This window comes from Rhamphochromis longiceps, linkage group LG5, assembly GCF_057381845.1.
Source record: "Rhamphochromis longiceps isolate RC_006_pf linkage group LG5, R_longiceps_female_GT1.1, whole genome shotgun sequence".
Taxonomy (NCBI): domain Eukaryota; kingdom Metazoa; phylum Chordata; class Actinopteri; order Cichliformes; family Cichlidae; genus Rhamphochromis; species Rhamphochromis longiceps.
Genome location: NC_140561.1, coordinates 8,789,998 through 8,812,129, shown reverse-complemented (window position 1 = coordinate 8,812,129; position 22,132 = coordinate 8,789,998). Strand labels below are relative to the sequence as shown.

Below are 22,132 nucleotides of genomic sequence, written 5' to 3'. Positions count from 1 at the left end.
AAACCTAACCTTGGTAGATATAATTAAAACAACTGGGGAAAAAAACTTTACTCAGGCAAGTAGAAAATTCAAAAACCCAAACCAAACCAGAAGACACGTGAGGGAAGACAGCAGTACAGTGTGACAAACAAATGCAAACATAATGATTAGGAAGATGGCAAATGTGTGTTACATTGTAACCTTGGTTCTCTGATTGAGAGACTATCTCACCACTACATACATATGGAATACATAATGTAGTGGAGAGCTACAATAGAACACCAACTATGAGACACAAGATGACGAGACAGAGGAACAAGAGAAAAGAAACAGGAGCTACCAAAATAAGACAGGACGTAACAAAATGAGGGAACATGGAGGTGTAGGCTTAACAACACAGTGAACAGAGGAGAGCAGGAAAACTGAAACTCGTGAAATTAAGTCTAAGTTTTATTACAAGTTACAAAAGGAGACGCAAAAATGAAGTTGAGAATAAAACATGGAAAACAAAACAGGAGGAAGAAGCTAAGATTTCAAGGTAGCTGCGTATCTTAGAGGGCAAATATGTGTATGTTTCCAAGCAGTGAAAGTACATCTTTGCATAGTTGTTGTACTGCAGATGCTTTGTGTTTCACTCGATACAGAACGACATTATGTAAACTATTAACCATATGCTTTTTAAAGGTTTTTCTTCTTTTTGTTTATTTAGGCCAAATGAAAAAAGTGCTGTCATCATCAAAGTTTTTACCCAGTCAAATGAGTTTATATGACACATGAAGTCATTTCATGTTACAGAAACAGTTGCTGTTGATTTAATGCAAATTAAATTAAATTAAATCTGCAGTATCATTTCTCAAAATAAAGATGCTGAAAAAAGGATTGTAGTGTTCCAAGTGTCATGGACTCCTGGACTATGATTTGTGACAGAAAGATTCTCCTTCAAGATGTTAAGTTAGTGGCGCTGGCTGTTATGTGTGCAATGTGTTTTTATAGCTGAGCAGTAAGTTTAGCTAGCAGCCGGCCACCATGACTGAGGCTGCTGTGGCACGAGAGACATCTGGCCAGTGTTCCTGTTCAGTTACTCTGTCAGTGCTAAATGAAGCAGTGATCCTGAAGCTATATGGTGCTTGACACACAGTTCCTACTAAGAACTGAGCTTGGCTGCTTAATTACACTCAACATCTTTTGACTGACACAGGACCACAGTGACTCCCTAAAATCCCTCAAGTTAATTTATATGGCACCAAATCACAATAACAGTTGCATCAAGGCATCCTGCCATACATGGGAAAGATAAAGACCTACAGTAATACAGAGAAATCCCCAACAATTCGCGCACCCCCTATGAGCACGTGCTTGGCGATAGTAGGAAGGAAAAACACCTTTTAACAGGAAGAAACCTCCAGCAGAATCAGTCAGTGTAGATGACACAGCTACTACTTTATTAAATCTCTTAATCACAATTGAATAGAAAATGCACTTTTAGTATTGTTGATATATTTATGCTGCATTCTGGTGCAGAATTTTTAGAGCATATGCATTTTATGTGCTTATCTTTATGAAACCACCTTCTCTGAAGCATATCTGCTGATATACTCACACAGCGCAGTCTAACTGTCCATCCATAATGCCACAACTTGATGAAGTAGTTTTCTTTCAGCTCATCATAAAGAATGATAGACCTGCTGGGTGATTACTGCCCACCGTCTTTGTCTTCGTGCTCCGTCTTTCCATAATAGCAAATCTGTGCAAAGAGACGGGCATGTTTGACGTCCTCGTCTTCTTCGCTCTTTGAATATTCAGTGAGGCCTGTCCTTTGAAGCTGCTCCTGGATCTCTTTGTGTGAGCGAAGCAGCTTTATTCATGGTGACTCATGCAAAGTGATCTTTAACCCAGAGGGGAACCACAAAAAACTCTTTTGGGACTTCTGCAATCCCCTCTCCGTGGATCATGTTTTGGAAGTTAAATTTAGTTTCTTTTTTCTTTGACATACCAAACTGAGCTCTTGTAGAAATAATTCTTTTCAACATTAAACTTTCTTAATGATTCAGCTTTGAAATAGTGTTTTCAACATCACTTTTCAAATTGAAATCTAAAACAAGTCAGTTCTTGTGTAAAAGCTGCAGTCTGAATATTTTTAGCATGGCAGTAATAGCAATTCTGCAGAGCAGCTGGATTTCTTCAACAATTTGTCTTGAAGATGTCCTGTTTTTATATCAGTGTTGTGTAACCCATAAAATCAATGCCCTGGATGATTGTGTGAGGACCGTTCGGCCAGCTGTGTGAGACATCTCATTATGTCTGTGCTCTCTGCGGTATTTTCCGGCTCATGTTGTGCCATGTAGTCATATGGGTTTTAAACATAGAGCGAGAGCAGGTGCAGCCATAGTCCAAAAGCACTGGAGAGGAAACAAACACAAACAACATGCCTTATCCTGCCTTGAAGTGTCCCTCGTCCCCACGGATCTCCGCTGTGTCATCGGTCTGTGCTCGGCTCTGCGTGCACACAGTGGCCAGAGCCCAAGCCTCAAATGGCACTGATCGGTACAGTACCTGCTCCTTACAGCCAGCAGGAGTATGCAGACCTGCTGTGATAAATTGCCAAGCAGCTAGAGGAGGTGAAGGGAAGGGTTCCTCTAAGGGTGTTTTGCTTAATTGCCAGTCCGTTAACAAGTGGTGGAGTTTGATTAAGCGCAGCAGGAGAATAGTTCATGGCTGTCAGTAATGCTGACTGCAGAACGCCACAATAGCAGATTATGTCACAACATTCAGATTTGATGAGCTGACATCAATAAAGTGACTAAAGTTGTAAAGTGATCACCTCACCCACTGATACCGATAGATTCTATATTCATTCAAATCGCTGCTGAAAGATAAATAGAGGCTTTGGGAAACGCTGTTTGTGACAAACTGCTCGCGTATGGGGTACGTTTACTGCTCGGGCTCATCTTAGATGCCATAGCAACACTCCGTGTTCATTTCTAATTGCGTGTCTGGTTTCTCTGTGAAACCAGCAGTAGAGATGATGTCAGTGGATGAATTACGGTCCCAGTAGGAGTGACCACAGTGTATATGCTGGGTTTTGTTCCTAAAATACTTGTTGTTTACATGTTTTCTGCTGAGCATTTGTCTCAATTTAAGCACCGTTTCGCACTAAATTAGATTATTGACCAGGTTGCTGGAGTCTCACAATTACTTAATTTAATCTACTGTGACATCCAGCCATTAATTATTATTAGGAGTAATTATTATCATTTTTAATAACTCCTCAACACTTGTCTAGACCATTGCTTTTTCTAATATTTCTCTTTCTTTAAAACTTCCCATAATGTCAAATCAGAGGCCTAATGAAGCAGATAAGTGCCTGAAGTAAAGTCCTTTGTCTTGATCTGGCTTTTTAACGGTAAGATAAGTCTCATTACAGTGAGCTTCAGTTTCACCCCTTTCTCAGCGGCTGCTCAAAAGGTTGTGTAGAAACAAGCAGCTTTGATGTCTGTGAATTTAAGGCTGGCTCATATGAATGGACTCAAAGCTAACTACTCAAAGTAATCCTTGGTATTGTTATAAGCAATTATTTGCTGGCAAACTCTTGGATCTCATGACCTGGAAATGTGTGCCTCACTTATCTTCAAAACCTCCAGCATGGCGTTGCAGGGAGCAGCTGACACCTACATGCTTATTTAAAACCTTTTGCATCATAGTTGTGTTTGTAACACAGTGTCTGTGCTGACAAAGTCTTTGTTTGCTTGGAACAAAGAGAAGTGAAATGTTGCTGACTGAATCAATATGGTTTGAGTTGGGGTTTAAGATGATTGCAGTGTTTTGATTCTTGGTTAGCTTTGTGATTTTGTGACCCGGGTGTAAGCTCTTACCATGAGGTACTGCTGCACTTGACTGGCTCCCACATGTATGCAGTGTGTGTGTGTGTGTGCGCACGCGTGTGTGCGTGTGTGTGTATGTGTGTGTGCGTGTATATGTGTCTGTGTGTGTGTGTACCTGTTTAGGCATCCTTGTGAGGACCAGAAATTGGCATTCTACTGTACTTGTGGGGACGCACATCACGAGTTTGAAGGAATTTTTGAGGCTCAAAATGTGGTTTTAATGTCAGGGTTATAATGGTTAGGGTAAGCAGCTAGAGAAAGCGTTATGCCAATTAGATGTCCTCACTAAGATAGCAAAATGAGAATGTGTGTGTATATATAAATAGATAGAGAAGCGTGTTGCTTTAAGGGTTTTTGAAGGAGACAAAAGCCTATAATCGATTCATTTTGATCTTGAAATGTGTTTAGCAGTTAGCACTGCTGCTAACACTAAATGTGATTAAAGTAGTAGTTTAACTATTTTTAGCTTGCACTTCCTTTACTAAAGGAAAACTTGATCATCACAGTATAACACAAACTGGTCAAAATGGTTTCTCACCGTTCAATCACAGGCATTTGTCATTTATGGATACACTTCCTGGAAGTGATAATAACTGGAATTCCTAAACTTATGTTTAGAGAAATTGTTGAATGCTAAATGCAAAGTTTCCTGGCTTTCAGAGTATTTCTTCTTGGTACAATCCTTCCAGTTGGACTGAAGTTTCTTGAAGGCAGTTGCCTGGTTTATCTGGACTAAAGAGTTTTTTTTTTTTTACCTTTTTTTGTTTGTTTGGGTTTTTATTTTGTTTTTTGTTTTTTATCATTTCTTTTCATTTTCTGCTTATTATTGTCCCTATCTACTTTTTTGCCATCTTTGTTGGAAACTCCTTTGTGAATTCTAGTAGGGTGCCTAGGGAGCAGTAATTATTCATGACAACACAAACCCCATCTCCCAAATCCCTATTTGCATATTCAGACATAATCAACATGAAAAATGGTCATTAAAGTGAATCCGGATAATTACATTTGTTTTCAACCTCTCACGGATCCTGTTATCAATTTTCACCTTAGCATGATACAACTTAGTCACCGTTTTCACTCCCCAGAGGTGGTCTCAAGCTTATTTCACACCGCAGCCACATCACCCATAAAAATCTCAGTTCCCTTTACCCTTTTCATGAGCCCTTCCTGCATTTAAATATATTTTTTTATATCCTTATCCACAGATCTGGTATTTTCCTGGATCTTCAATGAGTACCCGACATTTGTGAAGCAGGATACGCGTCGCTTCATCTCCCAGGAGACAGGGAATCTGTACATTGCTAAAGTGGAGCCCTCAGATGTTGGCAACTACACTTGTGTGGTGACCAACACCGTCACCAAGACCCGTGTCCAGGGCCCGCCCACTCCACTTGTGCTCCGCAGTGATGGTGAGCTCACACTTATGCCAGTTAACAGCATATAAGAACACTGGTTAGTGCGACAAAAAGGTTTTACTGTTTTGTGATAGAATTTATAGACTGTTGGGGTACACTCAAAAATGATTCTTCACCCTCAAACATCAGAACAGTCATTTGAGTAAAATGTAACTAAAATATATATAAAATTAAAGGTTTATTTATGCATGGAATGTTTTGGAAAAATTACATATAATTAAATTAGTTAAAGGCAATATTGGGCAGTATGTAGTCACTGATTTACTTCATTTCCTAAAGTATGTGCTGTGTGCTTCATCATTCTGCTGGGTCTCAGTCTATTACTCAACCTTTGGAGCAAAGCAGGGTTTATTTCAATGCTGACAAATTATTGCAGTTTAACACTACATCCCCCAAAACTGTGATTTTGCAGTGTTGCATGCATATGCATACTAAGTGCACATTGTAAATGCAATAGGAAATAATCATGAAACATCTCGTGTTCTACAAAGACAAACCATTAGTGTTTTTCTTGAATGTTTGGTTTGATAACAGATTTCTATTTCTGTGGTCCTTTGTTATAAAAACAAAACAAAACGGCAGTTTCTTTGATACAACAGGAAAGCCAGAATCACTTGGCTGATTTAGTGCAGCGCTCTTTAGAATTTGTACAGGTCATACCCATAGTAGCAAGCCAACATGGCTACTGTTGGTACCTCCCAAAAAACTTTGTTTCAAAGAACACGAATGAAATTCAAAGGTTAATTATCTCCTCCTCTGCTAATTTCAGCCTGTCCTTTTACATGTGGACCTAATGCTTAAGGCTGGCCTTATCAAGCCACTTCAGATGAAAGGTCATTCTCAGCAAGTAATCTAATTGTAGGCTTCTATCCCAGAAGCATGTTCCATATTCTTAAGTAATGCTGAAAAATATGAGAATGTCATAAAGGACATTTAATATAATCTTCCCAATAATGATAGATGATTTGATGTAATAAAAAAAACGACATTTAAGTAGGCAGAATCACTTCTAATCACAACGCACACTTTAAGCTTTTTTTACATGACTTACATGCTATACTAGCTTTAATGTTAATGTTTAACTCAGTTATAATAACCTATGATTAGAAATAAAGGCTTGCTTTGATTTACATTAATGACCACTGGTCATGAATATTAATATGTGTTAATATTAATATTGTTTTAAGTTTATGTTTGAAACTTAGTTTCAGATTGTTTCTAAGGTTGATTTCCAATATTTCGATTTTGTTTTAATCATTTGAAAAAATGCTTAGTTTAAGTGTTCATTTATTTTTAGCATGAGGTGCCAAAAAGAACCAAAATCAAACTCTTGACACAGAACTTCATGAATAAAAACCAAACCTTTATTCAGGCTCTGTATGAAGTCAAAGTATCTTAAACGGTTGCATATTAGGAATAGCAAACAGAGAAAACAGCACAGGTTTAACAGAGAACTTGACAACGACAAAGGAAGACAGCAACTATATATATGACTGTGGCAGAGCGGAGACACCTGGGAAACTAGACACAGCTGAACTAAATTAGATAATAATTAATGAGGAAGTAAAACTGAAATGACCATCAACATTAAACAGGAAGTAACATGAGACAGAGATGAAGCTTCACAAAAAATTACAACGAGACATTTGGGAGGCTAGGCTAAACTAAATGAATGATGCAGCTGGTATGAAATCTACACTGGGGGAAAAAACAGGATAGAATGTAACAACAATGTAACAACAACTAAAAACTAAACACTGAATGAGACGATGAACTGGATATAAAATGAAATAATAAATAGAAGCCAAGACAAAGGAAAACTAAAGCTAAATATGAAACTGACAGTTACAGAAGTAAAGAAACTCTAAACAGCAAACGCTAGAAAACATCATCAAACAGAGAATTTAATAATAACCCTGAATTCAAAGTCTAAAACATAGGGTTCAAAACGACAGGACCATAACTTTTTTATATAACATGAAGTATTTATTGCATTAAGATGTAATATGTTTATAGTAAGTTCACAATGTAGACACAAGGCTTCATGCCGTGCAGACGTCCCAGTCTCCAGGAACAGAAACAGCCTTTCCAAACCGGAACTGACAAGTTCAACCAAACTAACAAAGACTGAAAGCAAAGACACACTCGCTTTATTTTTGTTTCATTGAAGGACATGTATTCCAGTTAGTTTTCATCTTTTTTTAACTAAAATGTTTTCCTCACCTAGTTTGAGTTTTTCAGTTTTTAATTAACTGTTATAACCTTGATGGTTTTAAGTAGAATTTTCTATGAATAAGTCCAGTATATCAGTGTATTGAGTTTGAAAACATTTAAAGGGAATAATGTTTTTATGCATAAACAAACACAAATAAACTCAAAAGATAAACATTTTGAATGATTTAATAAAGACATTTCCCCGAAGATGCAATTTTTACATTCATAAATATAAAATTACTTTTACCTGCAATTTTGCTATTTTATCCAGTGTTTGTGAGTATACACACTAATTTAATAGAAGTCGCAAATAAACACAAAATGTTTTTTTACATATTATCTTATTATCGTCTGTCGGACTAAAAAAAGTTGATGAAACTAAATCTAATATCAAGAAGACGGCTAAGCTAGTTGGTCAGTGGTGAGTCCAGCAGAGATTCCAAAGCACTTTCATTCTCTGCTTCTGCACTTTTTTCATTGCAACATTAGTTCAGCACAGCAGCAACACCAACATATCAGGAGTCAGCTCGACCTCATCGTCATGAAGTGGAGCTCAGGTAGGGGATGTGGGTGCGGGTGGGGTGTGGGGGGGTTCAGGTTGGCACATTAAATATGTGTCCCCTACAAAAGGTTATGGTATGAGACAATTACCCGTCCACTTCCTCCTGTCTGCTTTAATATGGGTGATAGTGCTGTGGTTAAGTTTCAGTGACAGTTGTGATAAGGATCTGAATGAGCTTTCACAGTCACTCAGGGAGCCATCCTGATAACACATGCCTCACCAAATCAACGAGATGAAATTGGCCTGTTTCCTACATCTCTAGAGCTATTTGTGCAACACAGCCCTGAATTGCAGCAAAGGGGGAAAAACCTGTTGTTACATTGGTGGATGACAGTACCTTAGAAACGGCATTTCGAAATGACAGCACGCCAAGTAGCAAATTCATTGATGTAATTTACCTCAGTGTCGTTTTAAGGGAAATGAATAAAATTCAGAGGTGCTTTTCTTTCCTATGGATGTAAGACACGAGTCTCAAATACATCTATACCAAAGCTAGAACAGCAGAAAATCCACATTCTGTCTTCTTCTCTGCCTATCCAGAGATTTTTAGCATGCACAGCAGCAATATTATAATCCACCAGAGCTGCTTCACCAACAGGAAGCTTTGTAGACACAGTGGCAGCACCCAGGGGGATTTTATGGGCCCATTTTCTGGTTCATAGCTGTTAGCGCTACAACGAGGTGAAACTCATCTGGATGTAAAAGCTCAAACCGTCTATGAATTCTCAGTCTTTTTGTTGTTGTTGTTTTCTTTTTTGGGTTTTGTCAGTTGAACATCAGCGTGTCGCATGTCCACATGGAGAGAATATGTTTTTTGCTTTTTCTTCTCATTACTTTCAACGGGAGGGCATCCTGTGACAATGCTGAGAGCAGTGCTGGTGTCTGCTGCTCAGCATGGAAGTAAAAAAAAATAATGCTGCACACAGAAATGTTTTCAGCTTTTGGGTAGCAACAGAAGAAACCACAACGCTGTATTTTGTAACTTCTTTTGCCTGACTTGTTAAACTTGAATAAAAAAAATCTTTCTTTGCACTAACACTCATTTGCATTTCTCTTTCAGGTGTTATGGGTGAATACGAGCCAAAGATTGAAGTTCAGTTTCCAGAGCTTGTTCATGTTGCCAAAGGATCCACTGTAAAACTTGAATGCTTCGCCCTGGGAAAGTAAGCTCACTTTTAGTACAGGCTCAGCATGCTCACGACCATTTAAAAGAAATATGTTGTGAGAAAATGTTACGTTTTCATAACGTGTGCTTTGCCATTTCACTACAATCCTGGTATGTTTCAAGCCTGGCTGCACATCTGACAAATTCGAGAGTGTTGTGGTGTAAGGATCTTCAGCTGAAATATACAGCTTTGTAACACAGTGTACTGAAGCACAAAACACACGGCTAAAGTAAAAAAGTGCTGAACAGTTACACTAAACTCTGTGGTGCTAGGTTATTTTTGCAGCTTCACATCCACAGAGAATGAAATCCCCACATTAAACTTTCATTCAGAATCACCATTAATTGCCATATTTGTTGTTGTTTTTTTGTCTCCAGTTTTGCCTCTTTATCCACCACAGTAGATTTCAGTTCAAACAGTCAAGATGTTGATTAACTTTTTAACTTTAATTCAAATTATTTGCATTCACTGCTTATGAATTACAGCATTTTTTATTCACAGTCCCCCACTTTCAGTTCAGTATTTACACAGTTGACTGATAGTGACTGATGTTGAGGGACGCCATTATTAGGCTGAAAAAAATCAAATCAAATCAAATCAAACCAACCTATCAGACAGGTTTTCAAAATTTTAGAAGTAGCCAAATTAACAAAGTAGAAGCAGTGTTATAGTATTAGCATGTATGGCTGCCAATAGAACTGGGTCTCTAGTTTGGATTGGTGTAACAAACAAAGTAGCTGGATGAATTATGAAGTGTACAAGGCTATACTCTGCTCAGCCAAATAGTGGGCATAGTTTGGGGATGGTCCCTTCCTGTTCCAACACGACTTTGCACCAGTGCACAAAGCAAGGTCCATAAAGAGATGGATTAGTAAACTTGGTGTGGAAGATCTTGACTGGCCTGCACAGAGTCCTGACCTCAACCCAATAGAACACCTTTGGCATGTATTAGAGTGGAGACTGCAAGCCAGGCCTTCTTGTCCAACATTACCGTCCTACCTCACAAATGTGCTTCTGAATAATGTTCAAATATTCCCATAAACACACTCGTAAACCTCGTGGAAAGCCTTCCCAGAAGGGTTGAAGCGGTTATAGCTGCAGAGGGTGGGTTGATATCGTATTAAACTCTACGGATTAGGAATAGGATGTCACCAAGTTCATATGCATGTGAAGGCAAATGAGCAAGGCTATGAAGACGTTTCTGCAAGAAACAGTAGACTAGAGTAGATGCAGTTTCTATATTCAAATTGATATTTTTTGTACCATAGAATATAACAAAGGCATCAAGGTTACATTTTATTTAGTTCATTCACCTAATGCACTTATTTTATCTCAGTGTAGGAGTCTTTGCCATTTATCATCAGCAAAGCTTCCCTGCTCTCGGTTTTATTGTGTGCATCTCCTCACATACATGGAGTGGACCAGAGGAGCTCGTCTGCAATAAAAGTTTCTCAGCAACTGTTAAATCATAAAGCGTGCGAGAAAGGAGAGGGAGAGGACGACGGTGACTCATCATCAAACGTTTTAGTCGTCATCTTTTGCAAACAAACGTAGCTTTGGTGCGGCACCTTCAAACAGCGCAATCAGCGCACTACTGCTGATGCCTGGTGTATTCACAGAACAACACACAATTTAAGTTTGTCAGTATCCAGTATCACATCAATTTACAATCCAAATATCAGATCAGTGTAAACCTAATGCTTCATGTATACAAGACACCTTTCCACATAACAGATACTAATATATGCAATCTGCTTAGCTAGATGATTTGAACGCCATCATGTTCTTTATGAAAATTATGGTGCAGGACATTTACAGGGTAAGCCATCTGAATTTGATCCATAGTTCGCAGAGTCTCCTCTTGAAGCTTGGATCTTATAGATTTCAATTCAAGGTTTATTCGAGCACAACATCCACCAGTCTTGAAAATTACTGAAAGAGTGAAGTATGTCTCAGTGATGGTTTTACTTATAAAAAGAATACTTTTTAAAAATTTTCTTGCAGATAATTGGTATACACGCTTTCTACATTCTGGCAGCTCATACTCTAATTCTGCTTTATCATTTCCAATAAAGGTAAATGCATATAAACATTTTTGTCTCTTGTGTCACCCTACCAGCTTCAAAAACACATTTACCTCTCTTCACAGCCCAGCACCTTCTATAAGCTGGAGGAGAGTCGACAATGTGCCATTCCCTAGGAAAGTGGACATGAGAAAGGCCAGCGGCGTGCTGGAAATCCCATATTTCCAGCAGGAGGATGCCGGCACGTACGAGTGTGTGGCTGAAAACTCCAGGGGAATGAACACAGTGAAAGGAAAGCTCTCTTTCTACGGTAGGTGATCCAGTCGTGCATGAATATTTGACCACCGTGCACCACATCTGTCAGACCTGCTCAGACTGAAAGGCAGCAAAAGCAGACACAACTTTTTCTCGCAAAGCCGGCTGCGGCGATCAGCAGAGGCTCGGCGTGGCATGCGCGAGGAAAGAGGTTTGTTTTAACGGCACATCAAAATGATTAACCTTCCTGCCTTCTTGGGACCTTTTTGTGCCACTGCTATGTGTTAAATGGCTGCCATTTCCACTGTGTTCAGTGGAATATAACCAAACTTGCCACAGGATAGTTTTTACCTGTCAATGTTAATATTCCAGTGTGAATTCCTTAAATCAGCCTAAAATGGCTGAGCAGCAGAAATCCCCACACCCATCACCCTGGGGACCATTTTCTGCCCATTGACTTCCATTATAAACGCTATTTTTCAACCCCAAATTATCATCATATGATTTTATTTTTTCTTCTTTTCTTGGATGTCAATGAAGACTCAGGGCCTTGAAGTTTTAATTTTTAAATTGCAAAAAAAATGCAAAAAAAATAATGGCAGGTCAAAATGTATGTTGGTGCCAATCTTTGGTCCATCTAAAGGCCTACTTATAATGACAATCACATATTACTTCAACTGGTTTTTTGTGGAAATATTTAGTTTCGTTTTTTGGTTTTTGGGGCTTATAACACAGGGCGCTCATGTAATAACACTGGGATTTGAAGGGTTAAAACAACGAAAATATAATTAAAACTTTACATGAATATTTCAGGGAGAAGTAGTTTTACAAGGTTGGCTAATTTAAAGTGGAATAAAATATGGATATATGGTCTTTTTATGGCGTGGCTGAGAATGGTCCCTAGGGTGATGGGTGTGAGTTTTTTAAAGGATGGCAGGAGGGTTAAAGGCCATCAGCCATGATGCCTCTAATATTTTGATCCAGATTAAAGGGTGATGTAGATGAGGCTGAGCCCTTGGATACGACCTTGTTGGTGAGCCTCGTATTGGGTTTCCACCAGATGGCATCGTGATTCACGTCCAACTTGACGGGAGATCAAAGCTGTTAAATGTACTATACATAGACCAGTGGCACATATGTCAGGGCCTTAATCTGCACAGCAGCATCTGGGTTAGGAGATTTCAGTCATTGTTGCTGACAGTGTCACAGTTGATGCCACACCCACTGAGTTCAGATAGTAGAAGTAGAGATTACCAAAGACTATTTAATTCCAAAATTAAACACCCACTGTGAGAAACACTATCTGCAAGTAACACACGCATCTCAACATTTTAAAGGTTTTTTGCTGCTTTTTATTTTTGGCAAAATGATAAATGTGGAGATCTTGATTTATTATTTTGGCGCATATTTGTCACTCTTACATGTTTCAGATCACTGAGTAAAAGAACAGATGAGAAACAAAGACTGTTGTTTCAGTCTGGAAAGGTTTCCGAAGCCATTTTTAAGGCTTTGGAACTTCAGTGAACCACAGCGAGAGCCATTATCCACAAATCGAGAAAACCTTCAACAGGATTGGCCGACCAACCAAAATTACCCCAAGAGCTCATTGATTCATCCAGGAGGTGTCAAGGCGAAACCACCGCTGACCCAAAAGAACACAAAGTCTTGCCTCAGATTTGCCAAAAACATCTCGATGATCCTGAAAGGTTTTCGCAAATTACACCTGGTGTAAAACTACCACAGCGTTTCATAGAAAGAACATCATACCAAAAGTCAAATATGGTGGTGGTAGAGTCGTTGGTGCTTCAGGACCTGGAAGACTAGCTGTAATTAATGGAACCATGAATTCTGCTCTCTACCAGAGAATCAATTCATTTCCTGAAGCTCAAAAGCACTTGGGTTATTTAGCAGGACAATGACCTGAAACACACCAGCAAGTTGAATGCAAGTTGAACCTCTGAATGCCTTTAAAAAAAACTAGAGTGGCCTAGTCAAAGTCCAGACTTAAATCTGATTGAGATCTTTTGGGATTAACTTAAACAGTCAATTTCTGCTCAAAAACCTTTCTTCGGTGGCTGAATTAAAGCGGTTTTACAAAGAAGACGGGGCCAAAAGACTTATTGTGAGTCATCACAAAAGTTGCACAGTCAGTTATTGGATTTTGAGGGTAATTAATTTTTCACACAGGACCAGGTAGGTTTGGGCAGCTTTTTTCCCTTAATGAATGAAAACACCATTTAAAAACTTTTATATTTACTCCGGTTATTTTGACTGAAATTAAAGTTTGTTTGCTGATCGGAAACATGTAAGTGTGACAAATATCCCCCCCCCCCCCCAAAAAAAAAAAAGAAAAGAAAAACAGTATGGAAAGGGGAAAACTTTTACAGCACATAACCCCGAAGGATTTATATATTTGCAAAGAATATATATCCATCTTTCTGTATGCTTAATCATGCTTTTGTCCTTTTTCCCCTCAAACTTCTCTGAAGTTATCAAAGAGGGACTGAAACTTAGGGAGAGAGGAAAGAAAGAAAGAAAGAAAGAAAGAAAGAAAGAAAGAAAGAAAGAAAGAAAGAAAGAATTTAGAGTATTATTTGTGTAGCCACACTGTTAGATAAAAGAATTCTAGTAAAAGTCAATTTATGTTCCTACAGGAAGAATCTGTGTCCAGGTGCCTATGTGTACCTTTTGAGAGGTCAAAAAGGTAAATACATTTTCTGAAAGAGTAAAGGGTACATATTTGCACTGTTTCTCTTAGATTTTATGGTACAGTATCCAAAGACAGTCCGTGTTCTGCCAAATACAAAAAGAAATAAGGTTAAAAATAATTTTACTCTTAGGTTTTAAGGCTATACTGAATATTTAAGTCAGATGAAAAGCATGTAATCCATTCTGACAAGTTTCATTCTGTATCCATCATGTGTATCAGCTGCGTGGTGGTTTTTCTCCTTGTGCGCCGCATTATTCCTGCAGTCTGAAGACGTGTGTTAGAAGTGCATGAATAAGTAAATATAAAAGATCTAAATTTTAAATGAAGGGGAACCCTGTACCCAATTTCTGACTTTTTTTTTAAAGTTCTGGTTTTATACCATTACATAAATTGTTACCAGAGGTTAAACATTGGTCTCTGCAATTCTATGAAAAATAAGTATCCCAGTGCTCCAATAGTTTGTAGCAGCATGACTTTGTCAGGCTCTCACACCGTTTAGAGGAATTTTGGTCCACTCTTCTTTGCAAAATGACATCAGTTCATTGACCTTTGCAGGTATTTGTTTAAACATAGCTCTCTGAGAGCATTTTCACACCTTTTGTTGGTCTACTTTTCACACAGATGAAAATCCAAGTGAGCAAAAATGCGTCATTACAAGCCACGCGAGAATGTTCAGTCAGCTTACTGGGTAGATGTGTCCTGGGCTGGAGCAACAAAAGCAATTAGGAGAACATGGAGAATTTACATTCATTTCATGGCTAGTTGCTGGCCAAGAGAGACCTCTGGACAGCTATAGTAATTCAATTCAATTCAATTTTATTTATACAGCGCCAAATCACAATGACAGTCGCCTCAAGGCGCTTTATATTGTAAGGTAGACCCTATAATAATACATACAGAGAAAAACCCAACAATCACCCCCTATGAGCAAGCACTTTGGAGACAGTGGGAAGGAAAAAAACTCCCTTTGAACAGGAAGAAACCTCTGACAGAACCAGGCTCAGGGAGGGGTGGGGCGGGGCCATCTGCTGTGACCGGTTGGCGTGAGATATAGTACATTGCCACATCCTAGCATGCGAAGCATACATGGCTATGGGAAGTTTTTTTAGCTCAAACTTGCAATGCACATCTGGTACTTTTTCATTCATTCTGCTTTTTGCTTCTGTCCTTGGGACCATTGCCCTGTTGCATGACCCAGTTTTAACCACACTTGTGTTGAACAGATAGTCTCACTTTTGACTATATCAAGTTTATGGTCAACTCAAAGACTGTAAGATGCCTGGGTGCTGCAGCTGCAAAACAAGCCCAAATCATCACCCCTCCACCACCATCCCTGCTATGCTATCTTTAGCAACATTGGCCAAGAAAAAGAGATTTTCCCCTGGCAACGTTTCCAAACAAGCCATATGTCTTCTAATTGTACTGTCATGAACTTTAACATGCTAACTGAGGCCTGTAGCTCGAAAACGCTCGAGCGTTTTTTCCTGTTTCTTTGAACGTTGCATGGCCTGGCTTTGTGGTGAATTCCTATGAAAGCATTAGGGGTGTACTTAGTTTTTCGAATGACTTTATCTTCAAATTGTATGTGTAAATTATCTTGGTAACTGTTCGAAACAGCTGCTAATGCAGTTTTGAATAACCAGATCAAACTGTGCTGTTACATTCATGTTTGCAGCAACATTTGAACCAGGATATTTCATTTCCACCAAGGTCTTTGAGACTGTTTACTTGTGCTTTTCACATTCTGTGGCGTTTCCTCCCACCTCGACATCTCTCTGTTTTCTTCCTTCTTATTTTCTCCCCTTCCAGTCCTGCTGTGTCAGCCGTCACAAATAACTCATTTGAGGCATTAAACAATTTGCCGTTATTTATAACAGCCCTGGAAGCACTTAGCCTCGCTCACTCTAACGGGCCAGGAGCACGCTGTGATCCGCCAATGCTTGATTCGTCCCTCTGAGCCACCTTTCCTCTCTCAGTTTTGATGGCTTTTGTCAGTCTCTCCCTCTCTCTCACCCCTGCTGTCTGCAGCCAGGTGATAAAAATCAGTAATCTTATTTTGAACTCCCTTTGAATTAAGCCTTTGAGACATTCATCAGCAGTGTAAGCCAATGGGGGGAATCGATAAGGGTATCTCTTGTACATCTAAGCAAGCTACAGTGAAAGGCGAGCATGGCTTTTGTGTTAGACAGGAAGGAATGAAGGTGTTACTTTATGGAGGCACATCGGTCACACTTTTAATACCACTCTTGATGTACTAAGAGACAGAAGCACTGCTTTGTTTTTCTCTCTAATACACAGAAAATGTGAAGGAGCTATGTTTGTAATACAACAGCATTTTTACAGGAGGTTTCCATCTCTTCTTTCCTGTCTTCATGTATTTTAATAAATAAACGATTTAGCTTGAGGCCAAAGCAGATTTGCAAAATCAGCTGCACCTTGTGATCATATTGTTTTTTCTCCTTATTAGTCATAATTCTGTACTGGATGAAGTTCCTAACAGCAAATCCAAGCCATAGACAAAAAGGTTTGTTAAATTTCCCCTGTGAAGAAAACGCTTTGAAAAGAAATGGGCTTTTGCTCACTTGCTGATGTCGATATTACTCAGAGGGGAAGTAAATGCAGAACTGTGACAGGTTAGTTTCCCTGTTGTGTTCCCATTTGTGTTTTTGCTGGCTTACCCCTGCATTATCTCGTAGTGATTCCACAGATAAGGCAAATTCCCATCTTTCCTCTGCTTTAGCCTCTTGACGTCGCACCTGATTGTTTGTGTGCTTAGCCCCGGCGCAGGCTGGGACGGGCTGCCGGCTTTCATTTGGCAAGCGTTTTCTGAGGGTCGATGCGCGCGCAGCAGGTGAGGGATAGAGCGAAGGATGCTGACAGCGAGGGGGGGCAAAGAACAACGATGACAATGCGGCTCAGAAAAATGTGGTGGGTGGGGGCAGCCCAGTCAGACTCTGATGGAGAGCTGGTGTAGCATGAATGGATGTTAGGCTAAATAAGTGGTGATGGTAACGTTTATAGAAAGTCTAGTTTCACATCTTTCCCATTTGTTGCAGCAAATGTATACAGGCACATATGGTGCAGCTGACTGAATGCCTGCAAAGCCTGCACTCATGTACAGCATCAATATGAATTTAGTGATTTTGTGTTTACTGCATATAGAAAACACCTCAAGCAAAGAATAAAAAAAAATGGTCAATTTTGTTTTTATATAGTGATAACACTGATAGGAAACCAGGGGCAATGGGTTTAATCTCCAGGCCCTGAAAATCAGGCACAGTTCTGTGGTGGAAATCTCTCCATGGACTCAGGAACAAGTCTTTGTTTGCTCACAAGTTTTCACGTCCCCCCTGTGTGTGAGTGGGTTTGATTCCACTGTCCAGAGACAGGCTTGTTAAATAAACTGGTGATTCTAGATTGGCTGTAGGTGCACATGAGTGTGAATTATTGTCTGTGTGTCTGTGTGTGTTAGCTCTGCAGCACACCGGTGACCTGTGCGGGGTGTACCCCACCTCTCACCCAATCTCAGCTGGAACAGGTTGTAATGCATGCAGGAGCAACATAATGTAGTCGATGTCTTTTTCCAGGTCTCTGTCATTTCAGCAACAATTCCAAACTATGTTCTGCACACATTCCAGCAGCAGGAGCTAACCTGGCATGCCTTGACTTCAAACCTGTCACCCACTGAAAACGTTTGGAGCATTTTGAAGCGATGAAGATATCCGCCGAGGCCCAAACTGTTGAGCAGAAACATTCATATTTAGCAAGAATATGAAAACATTTTACTTTCAAAATTAAATCACTATGTCTCCTCTTTTCCCAAATGCTTACAGAGGCTGGTTGAAAGCATTTGGTGTTATAGCAGCGGGCATGTAAATGCAACATTAAAATGAAACAAAACAGGAAAAACAGTTAGATCCATCCATCCATCTTCTGTGAGTTGAGTCTTACGGGCTGGAGCCTATCCTAGCTTTAATATGACGAGAGGCAGGAAGAAGCTGGAGTACCTCGATGGAACATGCAAGCTCATACATACATCTGACACGAGCCCAGGACCTTTTTGCTGTGAGGTGACAGTGCAAACCGCTGCACCACCGTGCTGCTGTTGAAAATAATATTCCAATATAATATATGCTCATACTGCATGAATGCATACAACCCAATAGGGTAACATTTTATACAAGGAAAGCCCATTCCATTTAAGCTTTCAGAGTTTGGAAGGTAGATGATACAGTGTATGTCTGTGTTCTCAGTCATCCAGGCCATTGTAGTCTAAGGAGCTTGGAAAGAAAATCGTCTGGACTTCTTTAAGTTGCTTGAAGACGTTCTCTCAACCGAGAAGATTCTTCAGTTCTAGGGTCAAATGGTGGAGAGATCCCTTCCCAGACGCCTTAACGCCAACACACACCCTGGGCCTTTTGACCTCAGGCAATAACATGATAGGGTGGGGATAGGATTCACAGCGGGTTCACCCGAAACCTTGGCTGAGGTTACGTCTACGCTAATTCGTCTACAAATGCTCCGCATCCACACTGTCATTTTCAGTCGTTTTCGAAAAGAAACGACTGAAAACGCTTATGTTCTGCACAGCGAATGCATGAAACGTAAGACGATTCGACCTACGTCATTTCCGTCTTCTGTTTATTTAGTTTCCGGCTCTTTAAAATGTCGCAGCAAACTGTCGAGGAAAAGCACCGGGTTTTTTTAAATGGACTGACAATGAGATGGAGTTGTTGCTGTGAGTAACACAAGAGTACAACGTTGCAAAAGCGAGCAAGAATAAAGACTACAATGCCATCCGCCATCTTAGTTGAATTGGTCACATGACTGCATCATATAAGTAAAATGCGTCATCGTTTTCAAAAGACGTTTTTCATCGCCTTTGGAGAACATTTTCAAAAAAGCTCCGTGTTCCTTGACCAAAAACGCCGTCTCAGTGTGGACAGAAGGCCAAAACGGAGAGAAAAAGATGCGTTTTCAAACAAAAACATATTAGAGTGGACATGGCCTGATTGTGACCTACACCCATTTTCAAACCCTGGCTCGTGTGATTAGGTAGAGTAACAACAGGGGGTCCATGTCCTTCTTGCAGGACACTCCCATTGGGCTTAAATCTGGGACTCTCCACCATTTGACCTTAGACCTGAAGACGCTTCTCGGATGAGAGGTGAAATGTCTTCAAGCAACTTACAGAAGTCCAGACGCTTTTCTTTGCAAGCTCCTTAGACTATGATACAGTGCACAAAGGAACGTTGGAATCTGTTGAGTTAGCAGAGCTCAGCGGTAAATCTGCCCAGTTTCTTTGAAATGTGTTAGTGGCTTCAAAATAAGAGTGAACATATACATTCAGAAAGCAGTGTTTTTTTTGGAAATTTAATATTTGAATTGTTTTACTGCTTTACAATTAAATATAGAGTTTAAACAACGGACAGCTCAGAGTGTGTATGTTTGTGTGTTCCTTCACATAATTAGCCCTGTTGTCCAAGCTTAAATTTAAAGCAACTACACATTTTTTCTTTAAATCACTGACATGTGGCCTCACTGTTGTGATAATGTATCGCAAGACGAATCAAAACGTTAGCGAATCGATATTTTGCCCCGGACCTATTTGAGAATAACGTGTCTTCTCTGTGGCAGGATAAAAAACTGAAGATTCATCTTCCAGCAGCTTTTAGTTTAAAAGAAATTCATCACTTTCCCCCCCTCAGCTGCACTGACAACAACAACACTGGCTCCATACGAGTCAGATGTTAGTGATCTCAACCAACTTCGTGCATGATTTTAGCGGCACATGATCCACAAACACAAATCGCTCTTTCATACTGGCCGGATTTTGATGTCGTATCAGTGCAAGACTCCAGCATAGCTAAACAAAACTACACAAATACCCCCTCTGGTTGCCTCATCTACCTCTTGTTATCAGACTTTTTTGTCTCTCTCTTTCCCAACACACACACGGGCCCACGCGCGCACACTTTGACTACATGCTGAATGTGTAATGCACAGAGATAGTGGGATTTGCAGCCACTGAATTTCTCCGTGTTCTCCTGTGTATCACGCTTTACTTGAAGGCAAAATACTGTATAGCGAAGCCAATTAGAGCAGGATTTGTACTGTAAGTGAAAAGGTCAGTCCTTGACGGTGACATTAGGTGAGATCTGTGGAATGGAAAAGTGTGGTCAGCTATTCCTCTTGTCCTGCTACTGGCCTTGTGTGATATAGGATGATAGTGGCTGGACCTACATATCAAGAGGAACGCACAGAACATTACACACAGGGAGAGCTTTAAAGATCTAGTTTTATGTACCTCTTTTCCAGCTTAGTCATTAACCAGCCCTGAGTTACTTGCATGACACAGCAAGAATCAATTCTCCCTCCGTATAATTATACCATTATTTACCGAGACTGTATTGAATGGAGCGTTTTTATGGTGCCGGTGCCCACCCTAATGAATATGGATCTGGTTTTCATCCTTTTTGTTCAGATATAAGAACACTTGGAAAGTAAAAGAAAGCATAAAAGGAGTTCAGTGATCTTTTTACATTTTTTTTAGCTCCAGTCAAAGGCAGTAGATGTGTAATTCAGGGTTTGTTACTGCACTTCAATGAAGACAGATGTTATCATTCACTTGTTGGTTAATTAATGCAGACGTGTGGAGAGAGAGTGTGGACCCAAGTGCAGACACAGACGGTGAGAGACTTAAAGTGAAAGCGAGCCTTTATTACAGCGAGGCAAAGGAGAGAATGACAAAACTGGGAAAAACCTTAAAACAAATATAAGGAAATTAAAGACCGAATACGAAAACCTGAGACAAGGAACAATGAACCTGGAACATGGAGAAATGCAGCAGGTGATACACAGTTGATCCGGCGACAAACAGAGGAAGACAAAAGGCTTAAATACACAGAGGGTTAACGAGGGAATGAGACACAGGAGGAGACACACACAACTGGGAGAAATCACACGCAACGAGACCGGGAGAAGCAAAACTAGAAAAGCCTGACATAGCGCAGGGGACTGTCAAAGTAAAACAGGAAACATGAGACAGTGAAAAGCACAGACATGAAACCATAACTTGACTAGATGTGACACAAGGAACAAAGGGGAAGTACGGAGACAGAGATCAAGAGACTAGAAACTAAATAACAATGACATGAAAGACTATTAATAATTCAAAAACACAAAACGCCGGCTCACAGACCCAGGCCCATGACACTCACGTCACTACGCCTCAAATGTATGCACATATACAAATGTGTGTGTGTGTGTGTGTGTGTGTGTGTGTGTGTGTGTGTGTGTGTGTGTGTATACACACATATATAATGCACATACTCACTGGCCACTTCATTAGGTACAGCTGTTCAAGTACTCATTGATGAGTCGTTCACGTGGCAGCAGCTCACTGCATTATGGCATGTAGAGATGGAAGAAAGGAGATTTTTTTGAGTGAACATGGTGTGCTTGTTGGTGCCAGGCAGGTTGGTCTGACTATATCTGGTGGTCTACTGGGCAGAAGGTTTTCATAAGACCCTGTGCAGTTCTGTGAAAAGCCTGATTGAAACTTTGCGTTTGGACCTTAAGAGAGCCGTGCATATGTGAATGCCCACAAACCTCGATGAGCTGAAGCAACTTTGTAAAGACGAGCCAAAAGTGCAAATATGTGAGAGACTGATAAAGTAAAGGATTACTTCATGTTAGTGCTGATAAATGTGCTTCTGCACGCCGAATGACGGGGATGTTAGTTTTTCACAGGACTGCTTAGAGTCCTGTGAAATCTTTCTTATTCACAGGATCGTGTGAAATTCAAAATACAAGTGTTGCTACAAGTGGGAAGAAAATTTGTAACTAGAATTGAATAAAAGCACACAACAACCACACTACTAAACCACTCCTTTTACTGGATTTAACAGCTTATTAACAACCTTT

The 22,132-nt window shown here is 39.9% G+C and overlaps 1 protein-coding gene and 1 long non-coding RNA gene across 3 annotated transcripts in view; one reads left to right on the top strand and one right to left on the bottom strand.

Annotated features, from left to right (window-relative positions):
• Positions 1 to 22,132, bottom strand: part of LOC146669182 (uncharacterized) — a 448,771-nt gene that overhangs the window by 184,816 nt on the left and 241,823 nt on the right. The gene's annotated exons all lie outside the window — the stretch shown is intronic.
• The window catches only part of LOC146669186 (contactin-4-like), a 214,211-nt gene that overhangs the window by 109,920 nt on the left and 82,159 nt on the right, over positions 1 to 22,132 (top strand). For both annotated transcript variants that reach the window (XM_085405641.1, XM_085405639.1), the window contains exons 6-8: positions 5,066 to 5,269; positions 9,112 to 9,214; positions 11,367 to 11,551. In XM_085405641.1, the coding sequence (XP_085261767.1) occupies positions 5,066 to 5,269; positions 9,112 to 9,214; positions 11,367 to 11,551 (492 nt within the window). The remainder of the gene's footprint in view (positions 1 to 5,065; positions 5,270 to 9,111; positions 9,215 to 11,366; positions 11,552 to 22,132) is intronic.